At 35.4% G+C, this 15644-nt stretch overlaps 1 protein-coding gene across 1 annotated transcript in view; it reads left to right on the top strand.

The window, feature by feature from the left end:
* VPS50 (VPS50 subunit of EARP/GARPII complex) overlaps nucleotides 1-15644 on the top strand; it is a 130296-nt gene that overhangs the window by 99210 nt on the left and 15442 nt on the right. The window contains exons 21-22 of the mRNA XM_035020571.1: nucleotides 1696-1817; nucleotides 11344-11424. Coding sequence (XP_034876462.1) covers nucleotides 1696-1817; nucleotides 11344-11424 — 203 coding nt within the window. The remainder of the gene's footprint in view (nucleotides 1-1695; nucleotides 1818-11343; nucleotides 11425-15644) is intronic.

Consider the following 15644-nt stretch of genomic DNA (forward strand, 5'->3'; position numbering starts at 1 on the left):
GTAGTGGGTTTTTATCTAGTTTTTCTTTTGAATGCAACATTTAAAATAGCTTTTACTTATTTTTTCATTTATATATTCTTAAGATTAATTATATGAACAATGGCTAATTTATTATTAATAATGGAGAGGAGCTTTGTGTTCTGGATATGTATCAACCCAGATACTTGCATTCTACCTCATTTTACTTATTAGCTCTCTTTTTTTCTTTTACAAGTTAAAACAACTTATCATACTATTTTTCCTTTTTTTTCCACGGTGTCACATTACTTTATGTGTAAATAGTTGCAGTTTGAAAACTGCATGTTTGTAGTTGATAAATATCTGCATAGTGATCCAGAATGTTCTAGGAGCATAATTTTCAAATATTTTTCATTTGTGATTTTTAAAAAATGTCTGTGTGAAAGAATTATAAAAGATGATTCTGAAACAATAGACTTGTAAATAAGAGTAAGAATAGCATCTGAGTTGAATGGTTTCTACTTTTTGGTGTGTGTATTTCTCTTCCTGGCTATCTGAGTATTATTTAGAATCATCGCTCATATAAATTAAGACAGCTGTATGGAGTTCTTAAATAATAGATGGTTTCGATAGTAGACATTTCCATTAGAGTAAATTTGTCATTTTTTTCTATTGCAGTTAATGTGTTTCTCTTGAGTCATGATGTTTTCAGTAGTACCAATTTAAAATTTATAACAGTTACATTAAGTAGAGCGAGCACCTGAATTATTTGCTCATTTGGAAATTAGGCAAATGACCTGTTTTAACATCTTCTGCAGAAGAGCATTTTTTATGGATGCTCTCTTTTCCCTGTTATTCCCCATAAAACAGAAACACAATTAGGGATTTGTTATTATTTGTTACTTGATTCAGCCCATCTCCCATGCACCCTTCAAATACATAACAAGTTTATAAATGCAGAAATTTTGGTTTTTAAATTTTTTTCCCCTAACTGCATCATATGTTTAGAGAAAAGAGAATGTCATATTGGCATCTCCCAAAGGAAGGAATGAGGAGGACATTTTCTTGGCACTTTGAGAGTATTGAGCTCTTGAGTGATGTAGTGATAAAGAAATGTCCTTGGCCTCTGACACAAGATTTCACAGGGCTAGAATTCAGGGGAAACCTTCCATGTATCCTTTTTCTTCTTGCCTTTTTACTTTTGCTATGTGTATATAAGCTTATGGGGTAAAAAAAAATGCTTTTTCTCAAGTACATTGTCTTTTGTTTTATTATACCTAAACATTTTTGAGGAAATTATTTTAAATGGAATCTCCAAGAATGTGGAACTGTGTTGTGTGTTTGTGCAGTGTCATTTGTAGAAGAGCATAGATATCCCATGAATTTTTGACAGACAGTAAAATACAATGATATAAAAACTTTTTTGTAAGTAGTATGTATATCAGTGCTGTCCAGCAGTACTTTCCAAAATGATGTACCTGTTCTGTATCTGTGGTGTTCAATATAGTAGCCACTAGCCACAAATGATTAGTGAGTACTTGAAACATGGCTAGGGACTGAGGAATGTAATAGTTCATTAAAAATATATATTTAGGTAAAGTTTTTTTTTTTTTTAATAGATTGAGGTGTCATTTATATAGCATAAAACTCACCTGCTCTGGGTGTGCAATTTGATTGTCTCTTATAATGATAGACTAACAGATTTTAATTTTTTTCTGATTTTTTTTTTCTTTTCAGGTAAATATATGCAGATGATGAACATTCTTAAGCCGATTGCCTTTGACGTTATTCATTTCATGTCTCAGCTATTTGATTACTACTTGTATGCAATATATACCTTTTTTGGTCGGAATGATTCAGTAAGTCACCTCTGGAGGGAAAGTCTGTTTCTTTTAATTTTAAAATGTAAAGTTTTTCATTCTCTTTGTATAAAATACACAAATATTATTTTGAAAATTATTCATCAGAAATCTAACAAAATTTTTGCTGTCAGCTTTTTGTCTGCCTAATTACCTTGTTTATATATTAATTTTAAGCTTTGAAATGATAAACATATTTTATGTTATTCAGATTTTTGGCAGAAAAAGTGCAGCATCTTTTTTTAACCTTGACATATTTTGGCAATGAAAAATGTGTGGGTTGCCTTGTTTAAATCTGGCCCAGTGTGTAATTACTACACAGTAAATGAGACATTTTAAATATTGGCTTACAAACCTTAGCAGGCACTACTACATTCAGAAGATAATGGCAAATATTTATTAAAATAATTGAAAACCTTTGAACTGAACCTTCTGTCTGCTACAGAATTGTTTCCTATACCTCCTTTTTGTGTTTCCAAAGCTCTTATTGATTTTATCTTTTTCTACTCCTAAAGAGAACACAATATTAGGCAGGTAACTTATCTGATATTTGGTAATTATTATGTGGCTCACCTAGACATTTGATAGATTTCTGTGTAAAAGGATACTGTTGGGTCCTATGACTATATCATAATACAAAGTTTTCATGTACTATATTTTGTATCTTTTTAAAAACATGAATTTTGGGGCACCTGGGTGGCTCAGTTGTTAAGTGTCTGCCTTCGGCTCAGGTCATGATCTTAGGGTACTGGGATCGAGCCCCACATGGGGCTCCCTGCTCGGCGGGAAGCCTGCTTCTCCCTCTCCCAGTCCCCCTGCTTGTGTTCCCTGTCTCACTGTGTCTCTCTCTGTCAAATAAATAAGTAAAATCTAAAAATAATGAATAAAAAATAAAAACATGAGTTTTAATGGATAACTACATTTATTATATAAATGTTCATATCCTTGCTGTGATTACAGTTATATCAAAGACATGATCTTTTATTTGTTTTTATTTTTTTAAAGATTTTATTTATTTATTTGAGAGAGAGTGAGTGGGGGGAGGGGCAGAAACAAGTAGACTCTGTGCTGAGCGTGGAGCCCAACACAGGGCTCAACCCTATGACCCTGAGATCATGACCTGAGCCGAAACCAAGAGTTGGACACCTAATCGACTGAGCCACTCAGGAGCCCCAAAGACATGATCTTTTAATAATGGGATCTGAATTTCCTGTTCTTAATTCTCTATAATATTCCTTAGAAAGAATACTAATAAAGTCAGAGTGTTGCTACAGAATTTAGGTTACTATAAAATATGTACTAATTCATTGCTCTGAATTTGGAAACTCAATAAATAAATATTAGAGAAGAAAGACATTCTAGAATTTTAGCTAATTGTCAGAATCTTTAAGTCTTCTAGATGAGCCTTACTCTCTCTCCTGAGCTGAGCCTCCTGACCAGCACTGTCCAAGAGAAATTTTATAGTCATGGAAATGCTCTAAATTTCTGCTATTATGGTAGCCACTAGCCACATGTGACTATTGAGCACTTTGTGTGATTAGTTGAGGAACTGAGGAACAGATTTTTAATTGTATTTAATTTTAGCTAATTTATCTCTAAATATAAATGACCACATGTGGCTGGGACTGTCATATTGGATAGAATACTTGTGGACCACATTGTTGATAAGATGTGTTAAAATAGGGTTCTTTGGAAGCTTTTGGGAACTAATGCTTTTGGACATGAATTTCTAGCTGATTATATATTGGCACAGATTTGTTTACAGTGGAGTTACTAGGACCTGAGAAAGTTAGCAAAATATAGTTAGGTGCTTATTGTAAAATATGCTACATATTTTATTTAAAATATGTCATGTTTTAAAGAACACATTAACCTTATGTTTTATATTAAAAGCATTTTCGGTCTTATAAGACTCAGTAACAGCTATTTAATTAGCTGTCGGTTATAAGCATTTCTGTCCTTAACCTGGGTGTCTATACATATGTCATATTAGAAACATTTTGTATTATTTGAACCGATACAATGTGCCTATGAGTGAGGATGTATGAATACAGTGCTGCCTCTATGTCTTGTACTTTTTAAGAAAGACTTTTCCTGTTGTTAGAGTATGCTTAGTAATACTAGCTTTTATCTACCATGTGAATATTGAAAATATGCACATCTTCAAATAGAACAATTTATAATTCGGACTCTACTATTTTTGATTCTGCAAAACTGAAGGAAACACTATTTAAAGCAAAACAAAGACTGAATCTCCATAAAAAGGCGTTTTACAAATTTGTAAAAAGAACCACTCCATCTTTCTACCCATATTTTGCTTTGCTTAATTTTTTTTAAAGATTTATTTATTTATTTTAGAGAGAGAACTCAGGTGGGGGCTGGGACAGAGGGAGAGGGAGAGAGAGAATCTCAGTAGACTCCCTATCAAGGATGGAGCCCCATGTGGGGCTCCATCCCATGACCCTGAGATCAGGACCTGAGCCAAAATCAAGAATCTGATGCTCAACTGACTGAGCCACCCAGGCGCCCCATGCTTTGCTTAATTTTATATCTATTTAAGGTTTCTGGGTTTTTTACCTTGCAAGATTGTATTCTTAATTTCCTACTTTAAATTCCTTTTGGAACAAGACAATCTAAATAGCATAAATAAGCATATACAAGTGTATAAGACTGAAGCGGTAGCTTTTAATTTGCTAAGAAGATCAGCCTTCAAGTACATTAGAAATCCTAGAAATTTTGATATTCAAATATGTACATACATACATACATACATACATACTCCAAATTGCCATGTTAGCTGTTGAGTCTTAGGTGGTAGGAGGGGAGGAGTAATTAGGTAACTGGTAGAACTGGAAGAACATGGTGGTACATGATTGCTCCTGCTTCTCTTCCAGGGAAGAAAGACATTTGTATGAATGACTTTAGATGGATGCTGCCTGTAGAAGAATAAGCATATGTTTCTCAGGGTTTCTAGAAAGTCATTGGCTGGGGAGCCATAGTGTATGCAGTAGGCTAAGGGATTCTTAGTGTTCATACTAATTCCTTCAGACGCTCTTGCTCTTTGCTGAACTGTTCATAACTTACTACATCATGCTCTATTATGTATCTAATCCATTTGGCTCTATTATGATAATGTTAGTTACAGTGTTGCTTTATTTTGCCTTGCCCCCAGCCTTCCATTATTCACCTTTTGAGTTATAGTTTCTGTAGTTCTTCCTGTTATATTATCTCATGAAGACCATTCTGTATCTTATCTTAACACAATAATAAGCACATGGTAGATTCTTAGGACACATGTATTGATGTCCTAATTATTTCTTATCCAAGTAAATCTGATGAGTGTTCTTACTTGAAAACAGTTTGTGAGCATCATTTAAAGTTACCTTCATTAATGAGATTTTTTTTTTCCATATAGAGTCTGTGATTCAGTTTTTAAACTTTTAAGAATGAATTAACTTCTGCTTCTGGCTATGAAGGACTAAGATTTTACTGGATAATAATCCCTGTAGAAAATAGGGATGGCTCAGTAGGTTGCGCATCTGCCTTCAGCTCAGGTCATTATCCTGGGGTCTGGGATCGAGTCCCGCATCGGGCTCCTTGCTCAGCGGGGAACCTGCATCTTCCCTCTGCCTGCTGCTCCCATTGCTTGTGCCCTCTCTCTGACAAATAAATAAAATCTTAAAAAAAAAACAACACTATAAAACCTAAATGTTACACAAAAGGCAACTACCTAAAGATACTGGAGAGTGAACAAAGCATAGACTCTAGGGGTGGTGGGGGCAGTTCATGCTACTGTGTAGGTTGGGGAAAGGGGAGCTATAAAAATAAATTCCGTCTCCTTGGCCTTGTAGCCCAGGATTGAATACAGTTCACACAGCACAAGGTGGAGGCAGGCATAGGAAAACCTTCAGTCTTTATGGATTGGGGAACCAGAAAAGTGAAGCCAGGAAACTAGGAAAGTGAAAAGAGTAGGGGGAAGTTCAGAAGAAAAAGAGGTAGAGAGGCAATCCCCCAAATCTTTTACCCCCATATTTGATTAACCCATAACCTGTTCATATGAAACAGGTTGACTAGAGACAAAGAAAAAAAATATGTGAACAGAGAATGAAGCTGTTGCATAAGAGACAGTTTGTAGTACGAGCCCAGCCAAGAAAATTACATAGTGAAAACAAAGGAAACAGTGCCCAGTGGAGAAAAATAACAAAATCCAAAATCTCCAGAATTAAATTGATAATGCAGTCTAACTTTACCCAACATACATAAAACCAAAAAAAGTGGAGTACATCCTTAAGTAAAAAGAAAATCAATTTAGTTTGACCCCAAGATGTTGAAACTAAGGGATAAGAATTTTAAATGGACTATTAGAACCATCTCAAATAAAGTAAAACAAAAGATGTTTTAAATGTATGAACATCTCAGTAGAAAAATAGTAAGTTCTAGTAGAAACATTAATAAAAAAAAAAAACAAAGGGAAATCCTAGAACTGAAAAATAGAATTTCAGCCATTAAAAAAAAATTACTGAATGTACTTTACAACCAAATTGACATGGCAGAGGAAAGAATATGTGAACTTGAAGATAAGTCAATAGAAATAATTCAAAACGAAGAACATAGAGATAAAAGATTGGAAAGCAAAATGATCAAAGCCTTAGGGACATGTTAAGTTATATCAAATGATCAAATATACAGGTAATTGGAATACCAGATGGAGAAGAGAGAATGAGGTAGAAAAAAAAAATATTTGAAGAAACACTGGCCAAAAATTTGCAGATACAAGATACTAAATGAACAGCAAGCAGAGTAAGCACAAAGGAACATACAGCATGATACTTCATGGTGAAACTGTCTCTGGAAAAGTACAATAGGCTTATTACATAAAGGGACCAATGATCTGATTCAGCTGACTCCTCATGCAAAACTGTAGAGGCTAGGAGAGAGTTAATACCTTTAAGGTACTGAAAGAGAAGAAAACAATGTCAATCCAGAATTTATATCTAGCAAAACATCATTAAAGAATGAAGGTGAGGGGCGCCTGGGTGGCTTAGTCAGTTAAGCGTCTGCTTTTGACTGGGGTCATGATCCTGGAACCCTAGAATCAAGCCCCATGTTGGGCTCCCTGCTCAGCAGGGAGCCTGCTTCTCCCTCTTGCTGCTGCTTGTACTCTCTCATGCGATCTCTCTCTCTCACTCTCTCTCAAATAAATAAATAAAATCTTAAAAACAAAAATGAAGGTGAAATTAAGACATTTTTAGATAAAAGAAAAACTAAGACAACTTGTCACCAACAGACATGTAATACTGAAATGCTGAAGGAATTTTTTTTAGGCTGAAGGAAAATGATACCAGAAAACTTGGATCCTCAAGGAAGAATGAAGAGCATTGGTAATGGAAACTACTTGGGGAAATACAAAAGATTATTTTTTTCTTTTTCTAATTTCTGTATAAACCATATAGCTGATTAAAAGTGAAATCATAACATTATTTTCTGGAGTTCATAATATATATAAATATATTACATAAAACAACTATAACAAGATATGCACCTATAAGATGGCAAGATTTCTATATATTATGTTAAACAGAACATTTTTAACAGCAAATGGATTGTGAAATACCAAAAATGTATATTGTAATTCATAGGACAATGAAAAATAATATTTAAGACTTTAGATCTTTTGCCAATAGGAAAATTAAATTAGAATTCTAAAAAATAATATTCATATAATCAGAAAAGGCAAGAAAAGAGGAACCAAGGAACAAAAAAGAGATAACCTATAATGAATGGTAGCTTTAAATCCAACCAATAATCACATTAAATGTTAATGGACTAAACAATCAAATTAGAAGGCAGAGATTGTCAGAATGATTAAAACAAAAGAAACACTTCATTTTTTAAAAGATTTTATTTATTTATTTGATAGAGAGACAGCCAGAGAGGGAACACAAGCAGGGGGAGTGGGAGAGGGAGAAGCAGGCTCCCCGCTGAGCAGGGAGCCCGATGTGGGGCTTGATCCCAGGACCCTGTGATCATGACCCGAGCTGAAGGCAGATGCCTAATGACTGAGCCACCCAGGCGCCCAACAAAAACACTTTAAATATAAAAAAAACACATACAGGTTGAAAGCAAATGCACTGAAAAGATATGCCATGCAAACAGTAAGTGTTTGCTTTCTTAAGAAAGCTGCAGTAGTTGGGGCACCTGGATGGCTCAGTCAGTTGAGTCTTGCCTTTGGCTCAGGTCATGATCCCAGGGTCCTGGGATCAAGCCCCTCAGCGGGGACTCTGTTTCTCCTTCTCCCTCTGCCCCTCCTGCTCATGCGAGTGCTCGCACTCTCTCTCTCTCTCTCTCCCTCCCTCCCTCCCTCTCCTTCTCAAATAAATAAAATCTTAAAAAAAAAGTTGCATTAGCTATGTTAATATAAGATAAAATAAATTTGAAAGCAAAATATGTTACCAGAGATAAAGGGATTCATAATAATTTAAGGGTCAATTCAGTTGGAAGGAATAGCAAGCATAAATGTGTATGTGGCTACTTAACAGAGCTTCAAAATACATAAGACAGTACTTGACAGAATTCAAGAGAAACAAAAAAAATTCCATTATGCTGGAGATTTAAAACTACACAGTAACTAATAGGACAAGTATATAGAAAGTCAGCAAATACATAGAAGATTTGAACAACAGTTTCAACCATCTTCAGTTAATTGATGTTTATGGAACAACACACCCAACAGTGGCAGGATATATATTCTTTTCAAGTGCACATGGTATGCTTATCAGGATAGACCATATTCTGTGGGCCATTAAGTATGTTCTAGTGAATTTAAAAGATTAAAATCATGTAGAATATATTCTCTGATGACAATGTAATTGAATTAGAAACCAGTAAGATAACTAGGAAAAATCTAAGTGTTTGGAAATTAACACACTTCTAAATAAATATTGGTTTAAAGAAGAAATCATAAGAGAAATTTGAAAATATTTTAAAGTGAATAATAATGAAAACACAATGTATCAGCTAAATAAGTGCTTACAAGGAAGTATCAAGCTTTAAATGCCTGTAGTAAAAAAGAAGAAAGTCTCAAGTTAATGATAAGCTACCACCTTAACAAACTAGAAAAAGAAGTGTAAATTATGTGCTATGTCTCTTAAAAGGGCAACAAACCTCATGACCTCATCTAAACCTGATTACTTCCTAAAGGCCCCATCTCTAGATAGCATCTCATTGGAGGTTAGGGCTTCAACATATGAATTTTGAGGGGACAACAAACATTCAGTCCATAAATGGAATAACTAGAATTTATATACATTGCTTATGGAAATGCAAATTGGTACAGCCACTGGAAAACAGTATGGCAGTCCCTTACAAACTTAAAACTATGCCTGTTTTATGAACCAGAAATTCCACTTTTAGGTATTTACCCAAAAGAACAGAAAATATATGTCTTCTCAAGGACATATACACATATATAAATGTTCATAGTGACATTATTCAAGTAGCCCAAAACTGGAACCCAGATGTTCATCAACTGATGAATAAATAGGTTGTGATATATCCATGTTATAGAATATCATTAAGCAATAAAAGAGCGTGAATTACTAATAGGCTTACAACATGGATGAATCTCAAAAGCATGTTAAATACAAGAAAGAAGTCAAATACAAAAAACTACACATGTATGAGTCCATTTATATGAAATTTTAGAAAAGGCAAAACTGCAGTGACAGATCAGGGATTAAGGGTGGAGGGAGGGAATCCATGCAAAGGGCTTAAGGACATTTTTAAAGGTGAGGGAAATTCTACATCTTGATTGTGGTACTGGTCATAGGACTGTATACAGTTACCAAAATTCTCAAACTATATATTTGCAGTGGCTAAATTTAACTGTGCAAAAATAAGGCCCTAGTGAAAAAAGAGGGGAAATGAAGTAATAAAGTTTATAAAACCTAATGAAAGTAAAATTTATTTAAAATAACCATATTACGGGGTGCCTGGGTGGCTCAGTCGTTAAGCGTCTGCCTTCGGCTCAGGTCATGATCCCAGGGTCCTGGGATCGAGCCCCGCATCGGGCTCCTTGCTCAGCCAGAAGTCTGCTTCTCCCTCTCCCAGTCCCCCTGCTTGTGTTCCCTCTCTGGCTGTCTCTCTCTCTATCAAATAAATAAAAATTAAAAAAAAAATCTGTAAAAAAATAAAATAACCATATTACATGAGTTCATGTTTTACTACACCATGCCATCACACCACTATTGTAGCTTGAGGCTTTCTGTCACGTGTCGTGTAAGTAATTCCTTGTTCTCATCCTATCTCAGATAGGAAAGGATGAGGAGCAATAAATGGGTGCGCATGCCATATATATTATAATTTTCTATGAATGATTTAGGCTATATATTTTATAGTTTACTGTTACCAATGTTTTAAATTTTTTGGCTCATATAGAACATTCTAACATTTTTCCAGATGTCTGTATGTAGCTATGATTACCTCTAAATTAAATTTATATTCATCAATTGAATCATCAACTAAAAGCCAACTGGCTTTTCATGCCCTTTTTTTTTTTTAGGTTGTATTTATTTATTTGAGAGAGAGAGAGAGTGAGCATGGACAGGGAGAGGGACAAGCAGACTCCGCGCTGAGTGCAGAGCCAACTGTCAGGCTCTGATCTCATGACCGTGAGATCACCACCTCAGCTGAAACTAAGAGTCTGATGCTTAACCCACTGCACCACCCAGGTGCCCCAGCTTTTCATTTCAACAGTCGAGTGTCCCTTCTCATTTATATTCTTGCATGAGGATGTTTACAAGTGCTTCGGCTCTGATGTAGTAAAGCAAAGTCTATACTGTGAAATGTTTACTGAGCCTAATAAAATCTTTACTTAATTTTTGGATAAGGATTTGGGCTATCTGTAATTTGTGTTAGAAAATTTAAAACGGGGCACGTGGGTGGCTTAGTCAGTTAAGCCTTCGGCTCAGGTCATGATCCCAGGATCCTGGAGTCCGGCATTGGGGTCCTTGCTCAGCGGGGAGCCGGCTTTTCCCTATGCCTCTGCCTCTCCCCCTGCTTGTGCTCTCTCTTTCGCTATCTTTCTCTGTGGGTCAAATAAATAAATAAAGTCTTTTAAAAAAAGAAAAGAAAATTTAAAAGAGTCTACATTATAATGCTTTTACATAAATTCGACACAGTGCAATATCTTTAAGTATCTGAAATCGTAAGTTTTAGAACTAAAAATAATAACTTCTGGGAAAGAGAAATATTGGTGAACTCTCTCCTGATAAATTTATTAGGTTGACAGATGCTAGTGTGACCTGTAAATGCAAATGTGTAAAGTAGTTCTCTTGTTCCCTTAAAGGCTAAGGTTTGACTAATATGCTTGATGTTTTGAAACTTTTAAATACAGTTTGGAGACCCTCTGAAGGCTAAGTATCTGAGTGAAAACTCATCAGATTCTTAACTTTGGTTAATTTGAAGTTATAACATATAAAAGATTATCTCCAAAGTGATGTAGCATACCTTTCTTTTTCTTTTTCAGCTGGAATCAACAGGACTAGGCCTTAGTAGTAGTAGACTAAGAACAACTCTTAACAGAATACAAGAAAGCCTTATTGATATGGTAAGTAACCAGTTGGAAATAATTCTTTTGGGTTACAGAAAATAAAAATTAGCCATCCAATCAACTACATATAAATGTATGTTTATATGTATATTGAGTGCCTGAGTCCTCAGTATTACACTATGTGCTTGTAAGGAAGTAAATAGAGGTTTCTTACAGTCTGATTGGAGAGAAAAAACTGGTATACATGGAAGAGTGTGATGTTGGCTATATATCCAGTACAAGTTCAAGGGGAGGAAAGGTTTATGTGGAAACGTGATTTCAGAGAATAATTAAAGAAGTGAAACTTTTGCTAGTCTTTGAAGAACAGGCATGGGGTTAGTGGGAAAAAGAAGAAAGATTGGCATTCAGATTAAGGTTCAGAAGCTGAGAAAGGGCCTGGTGGTGGGAGCAGGCCTGGCCCAAAGTTTGGCCATCTTTGAGTTTGGGACACTGGTATATACTGAAGAGTCGGGTTGCAGAGACTGTTTAGGAACCACTTTACAAATGGCCTTGAAATTCAAGGAAGAGGTTTCGGTATAGTTGGCTATGTAGTAGGGGGTCTGGATTCTTGACTGTTATGTCATATAATGTAACATGTTTTTTAAGAAAATAAGTTAGGCAGCAAAACAGGGCTGAGCCTTTGTAGTGTTTAAGCTAACATAGGCATTTAAAATAACGAAGTTTTTTTCTTGTGATGGGTCACTGTAGCTAGAGATTGTTGTTGTTCAGCACATTCCTCTGCATCTACATTAACCCCAGGATCCTCTAATTTTTCTTCACCTACCCAAACAAGCAGTCATTTGCCTCTTTTCTCATAAAGTCTATTATTATGTACATACTTCTGCTATTGGAGTTTTAATAAAGCAATGTAATCATTCTTTTAAGAAATACTAATTGAAATAATATTTGCTGGGTGTGGTAGTAGTGCTGGACATTCATCCGTGCACAGAAGAGGTAATTCCTGTCTTGGAACTTAATATTTTATTGAGGCAGAGAGAAACAAATATGTAATATAGTATCAGAACCTGAGAAGCGCTAAGAAGAAAAGGAAGCAGAGTGATAGAACAGTGGTCTTTGAGCAGAGAGGTGAGTAAGATGAGAGAGGCATGTGTTCGTATCTCGGGAGAGCACTCTTTACACAGAGGAAATCACCTGTATCCACCTCATCCATCCCCCTTATAATTTGGAGATCATTCTGCCCAGTACATGTATATTTATATTTTCATAGCACTTACCTCAGCAAACTGCATTTCTTCAGTAAGTGTTCGTAGAATAAATGAGTAAACTCCAATCCCTGAGTTTTCTTGTCTTCTGGCTTAACCTGTTTTGTTTTCTTGGCTTTGCTACTCATTTAATCCTGATTGTGTTCAGAATCAAGGCTCCTTGTTTGACCCAGCCACTTATTTATATATATTTTTGTCTTTGTTTTGTAAAATCCATTGGCTTTCAACTCCATTAGAAGTTACCCATGTTTCTGTTTTGCTTCTCCTTGTTTGATACTTAGTATAACCTTGACCATCACATCTTGTTTTGCAGATCTTAGTCCACAGCTTAGGTTTTTCTTGTTTCTGGCTGAAAGCCATGACATTGATGGACTGAATGGTCATAATCAGAAGTCCAGAATGGGGTATAGTTACCTCTAGAACTCATTACTGTTAACCTAGTCTCGGCTTCATGACAGTTATAGCAGTAGTTTCCTTAATAATAAAATAATAATACAGTTAAAAAGATTGTTAGGTCAAAATTTACCACTAGAACCATTCACTCTGATGTCTCGGTCATCTCTGCTAGTTACTGGCTCATGATTGTCAAACCACAGTTCCAAATTTGACCTTTAAGGCATGGATTTGATGTTTCAGATTTTACCATATGGTGTGTAATGAGTATCATGACCGAGTAAATAAACTAGCTATTCAAACCAGCTGCCACCCATCTATGGATAGCAGTGTATCTGTAGCATCTGTCTGACCAGTTCTGTGTTCATTGGGTAAGTTTTTTCCAGAACTGGTAGTCAGATTTAGAAACGTATTTTTAAAAACCCCTCCCCAATAAATGGATAGATAGATATGCCTGCTTTTTTCTTTGGTATCTGGTCTTTTAAAGATAATCTTTTCTTTAAGTCTTTATCGTTACCATCTCTTAAATCAAACTGCACCTCGGATCAGAAGGCCATGAGAGCAGTCATTCCTTCTTCAGTTTGTAAGTAGTGCTGACCTTTTTGACAGGGTCTCTCCGGAGTCCTTATTCCTCCTACAGCAATACAGAAGTTTTTCTCGAATTTTCTGTTGGTTTCCAGTGTTACATGTTAAATTATTACTCATACTGATAAGCATTGGTATATTATTTTAGAAAATATATTTGTCATTTGCTATACCTTGATCTCAGGTTCTTGTAAGCTGTTAAATTAATTTTTCTTCACTTCATTAATTTGCATCTACATTGGCAGAGAACATTAATTGGTTTCTTGCTATTCAATACAGTCTTTGGCTATTAAAATAATTTATAGCCTAATCAATCTGGAACCACTAGATGAAAGTTGTACTTTCTCCTGGTTAAAAGTGTAATAAGCACATTTCTGGTAATTTCATTTTCTCCATATATATCTTCTAAGTTTTGCTTCTCTTTAAGCTGTGAAAGGTATCATGGAATCATTATGGTCTTAAAAACACCACCTGAAATTGTTTATCATATATATTTAAAGTAAATAAGAAAATTTGACACATCAAATAGAAGTTCAAGAAAAGGAGTCTACTAGGGGGAAGAAGAAAGGGAAGCTGGAATAGGTCATACTGGTACCAGAACTGTGAATTTTTAGTTATATACTTGATGATGCTAAATTGTTTACTTTAAGATCTTTGACTAACTTGAAATTTTTGATAATAAAAATATATTTTAAATCAGTCTGGAAAAGTCCATAAAAATGACTTCTCTTTGTAGTAGTAAATTATTAGTGGCAGGAGAGGTTAAACACTGTGACTTTCACTGTGAAACTAAAGATTTTTATTAAGGTTTTATTTCTCAAAGTCTTCAAGGGGTTTTATATCTTTCCCTTATTGTACTGGTGTAATATGGAACACTGATCCAGTTTAGGAGCTTTTCCATTGAAGTGCGCAATAAGTACATACCATTTATTTATATCAGCTTGACATTTTTGTGACTCTCTTGCTCTCTTCAAGCCTGTTTCCCTAAATGTAAACACAGAACTGTAGCCTTTAAGCAGATAATTACCATAATTTTTATGCCTAAAATGCCAGTGTTAACTAGGGACAAAGAATGGCATCCTAATGCAAACCTTTTGAAGTGGGGGCAACAATTCCAGTGATCACTGCAGGAATGTTTTTGTGAAAGAGCTCTGTGAGTAAAGAGGGAGTTCAGCACATTTGAATGGCAGGTAGGTAAGGAGTAGGTAAGGACGGAGTAGGTGAGTGCTTGTGGCCTTTCCTGTATACCCAGAGATAAACTTCATTTCTCTCAGGCCATAGATAAAACCTCTCTTTGCCTTCTGTCACCTTCTAGCACTACTTCCCTCTTCTATCCTAAATTAGCTAGTTAATATCTATATTCACAGGAACTTTTAGTTTTTAAATATATTTTTAGTTTTTATATATATTTATATATAAGTGATAACTAATCATAAAAGAATGAAATTCAAAAGTAACCCTGCTAGTATAAATATGTGGTATTCATGGTATTCAGGGTTATCCTGGTGCTATTTTGAGTTTGAGATTGTGCAATATTGGCAGAAAGTTCACGTCAGTTTGTGTCAGTGTAATGACAGAATATTTTATTTTTTAAAATATTTATTTATTTCAGAGACAGAGACAGAGATAGTGAGAGAGAGGGCAGGAGCAGGGAGAAGAGGGAGAAGCAGACTCCCTGCTGAGCAAGGAGCCCGATGTGGGGCTCGATCCCAGGACCCTGAGATCATGACCTGAGCTGAAGGCAGACGCTTAACTGACTGAGCCACCCAGGCGCCCTTAATTACAGAATATTTTAAAAGAGGGTGTGTTTTGGGCACTTGGGTGGCTCTGTCGGTTGAGTGGCTGCCTTCAGCTCAGGTCATGAACCTGGAGTCCTGGGATCAAGTCCCACCTCAGACTCTCTTCTCCCTGCTCCTGCCTTCTCTCTCGCTATCTCTGTCTCTGTCTCTGAAATAAATAAATAATATTTAAAAAAAATAAAATAAAATATTCTGTAATTATATTGACACAAGCTGACATGAACTTTCTGCCAATATT

Source organism: Mirounga leonina, unplaced genomic scaffold (genome assembly GCF_011800145.1).
Source record: "Mirounga leonina isolate KUSES-001 unplaced genomic scaffold, KU_Mleo_1.0 Mir_174, whole genome shotgun sequence".
Classification (NCBI taxonomy): domain Eukaryota; kingdom Metazoa; phylum Chordata; class Mammalia; order Carnivora; family Phocidae; genus Mirounga; species Mirounga leonina.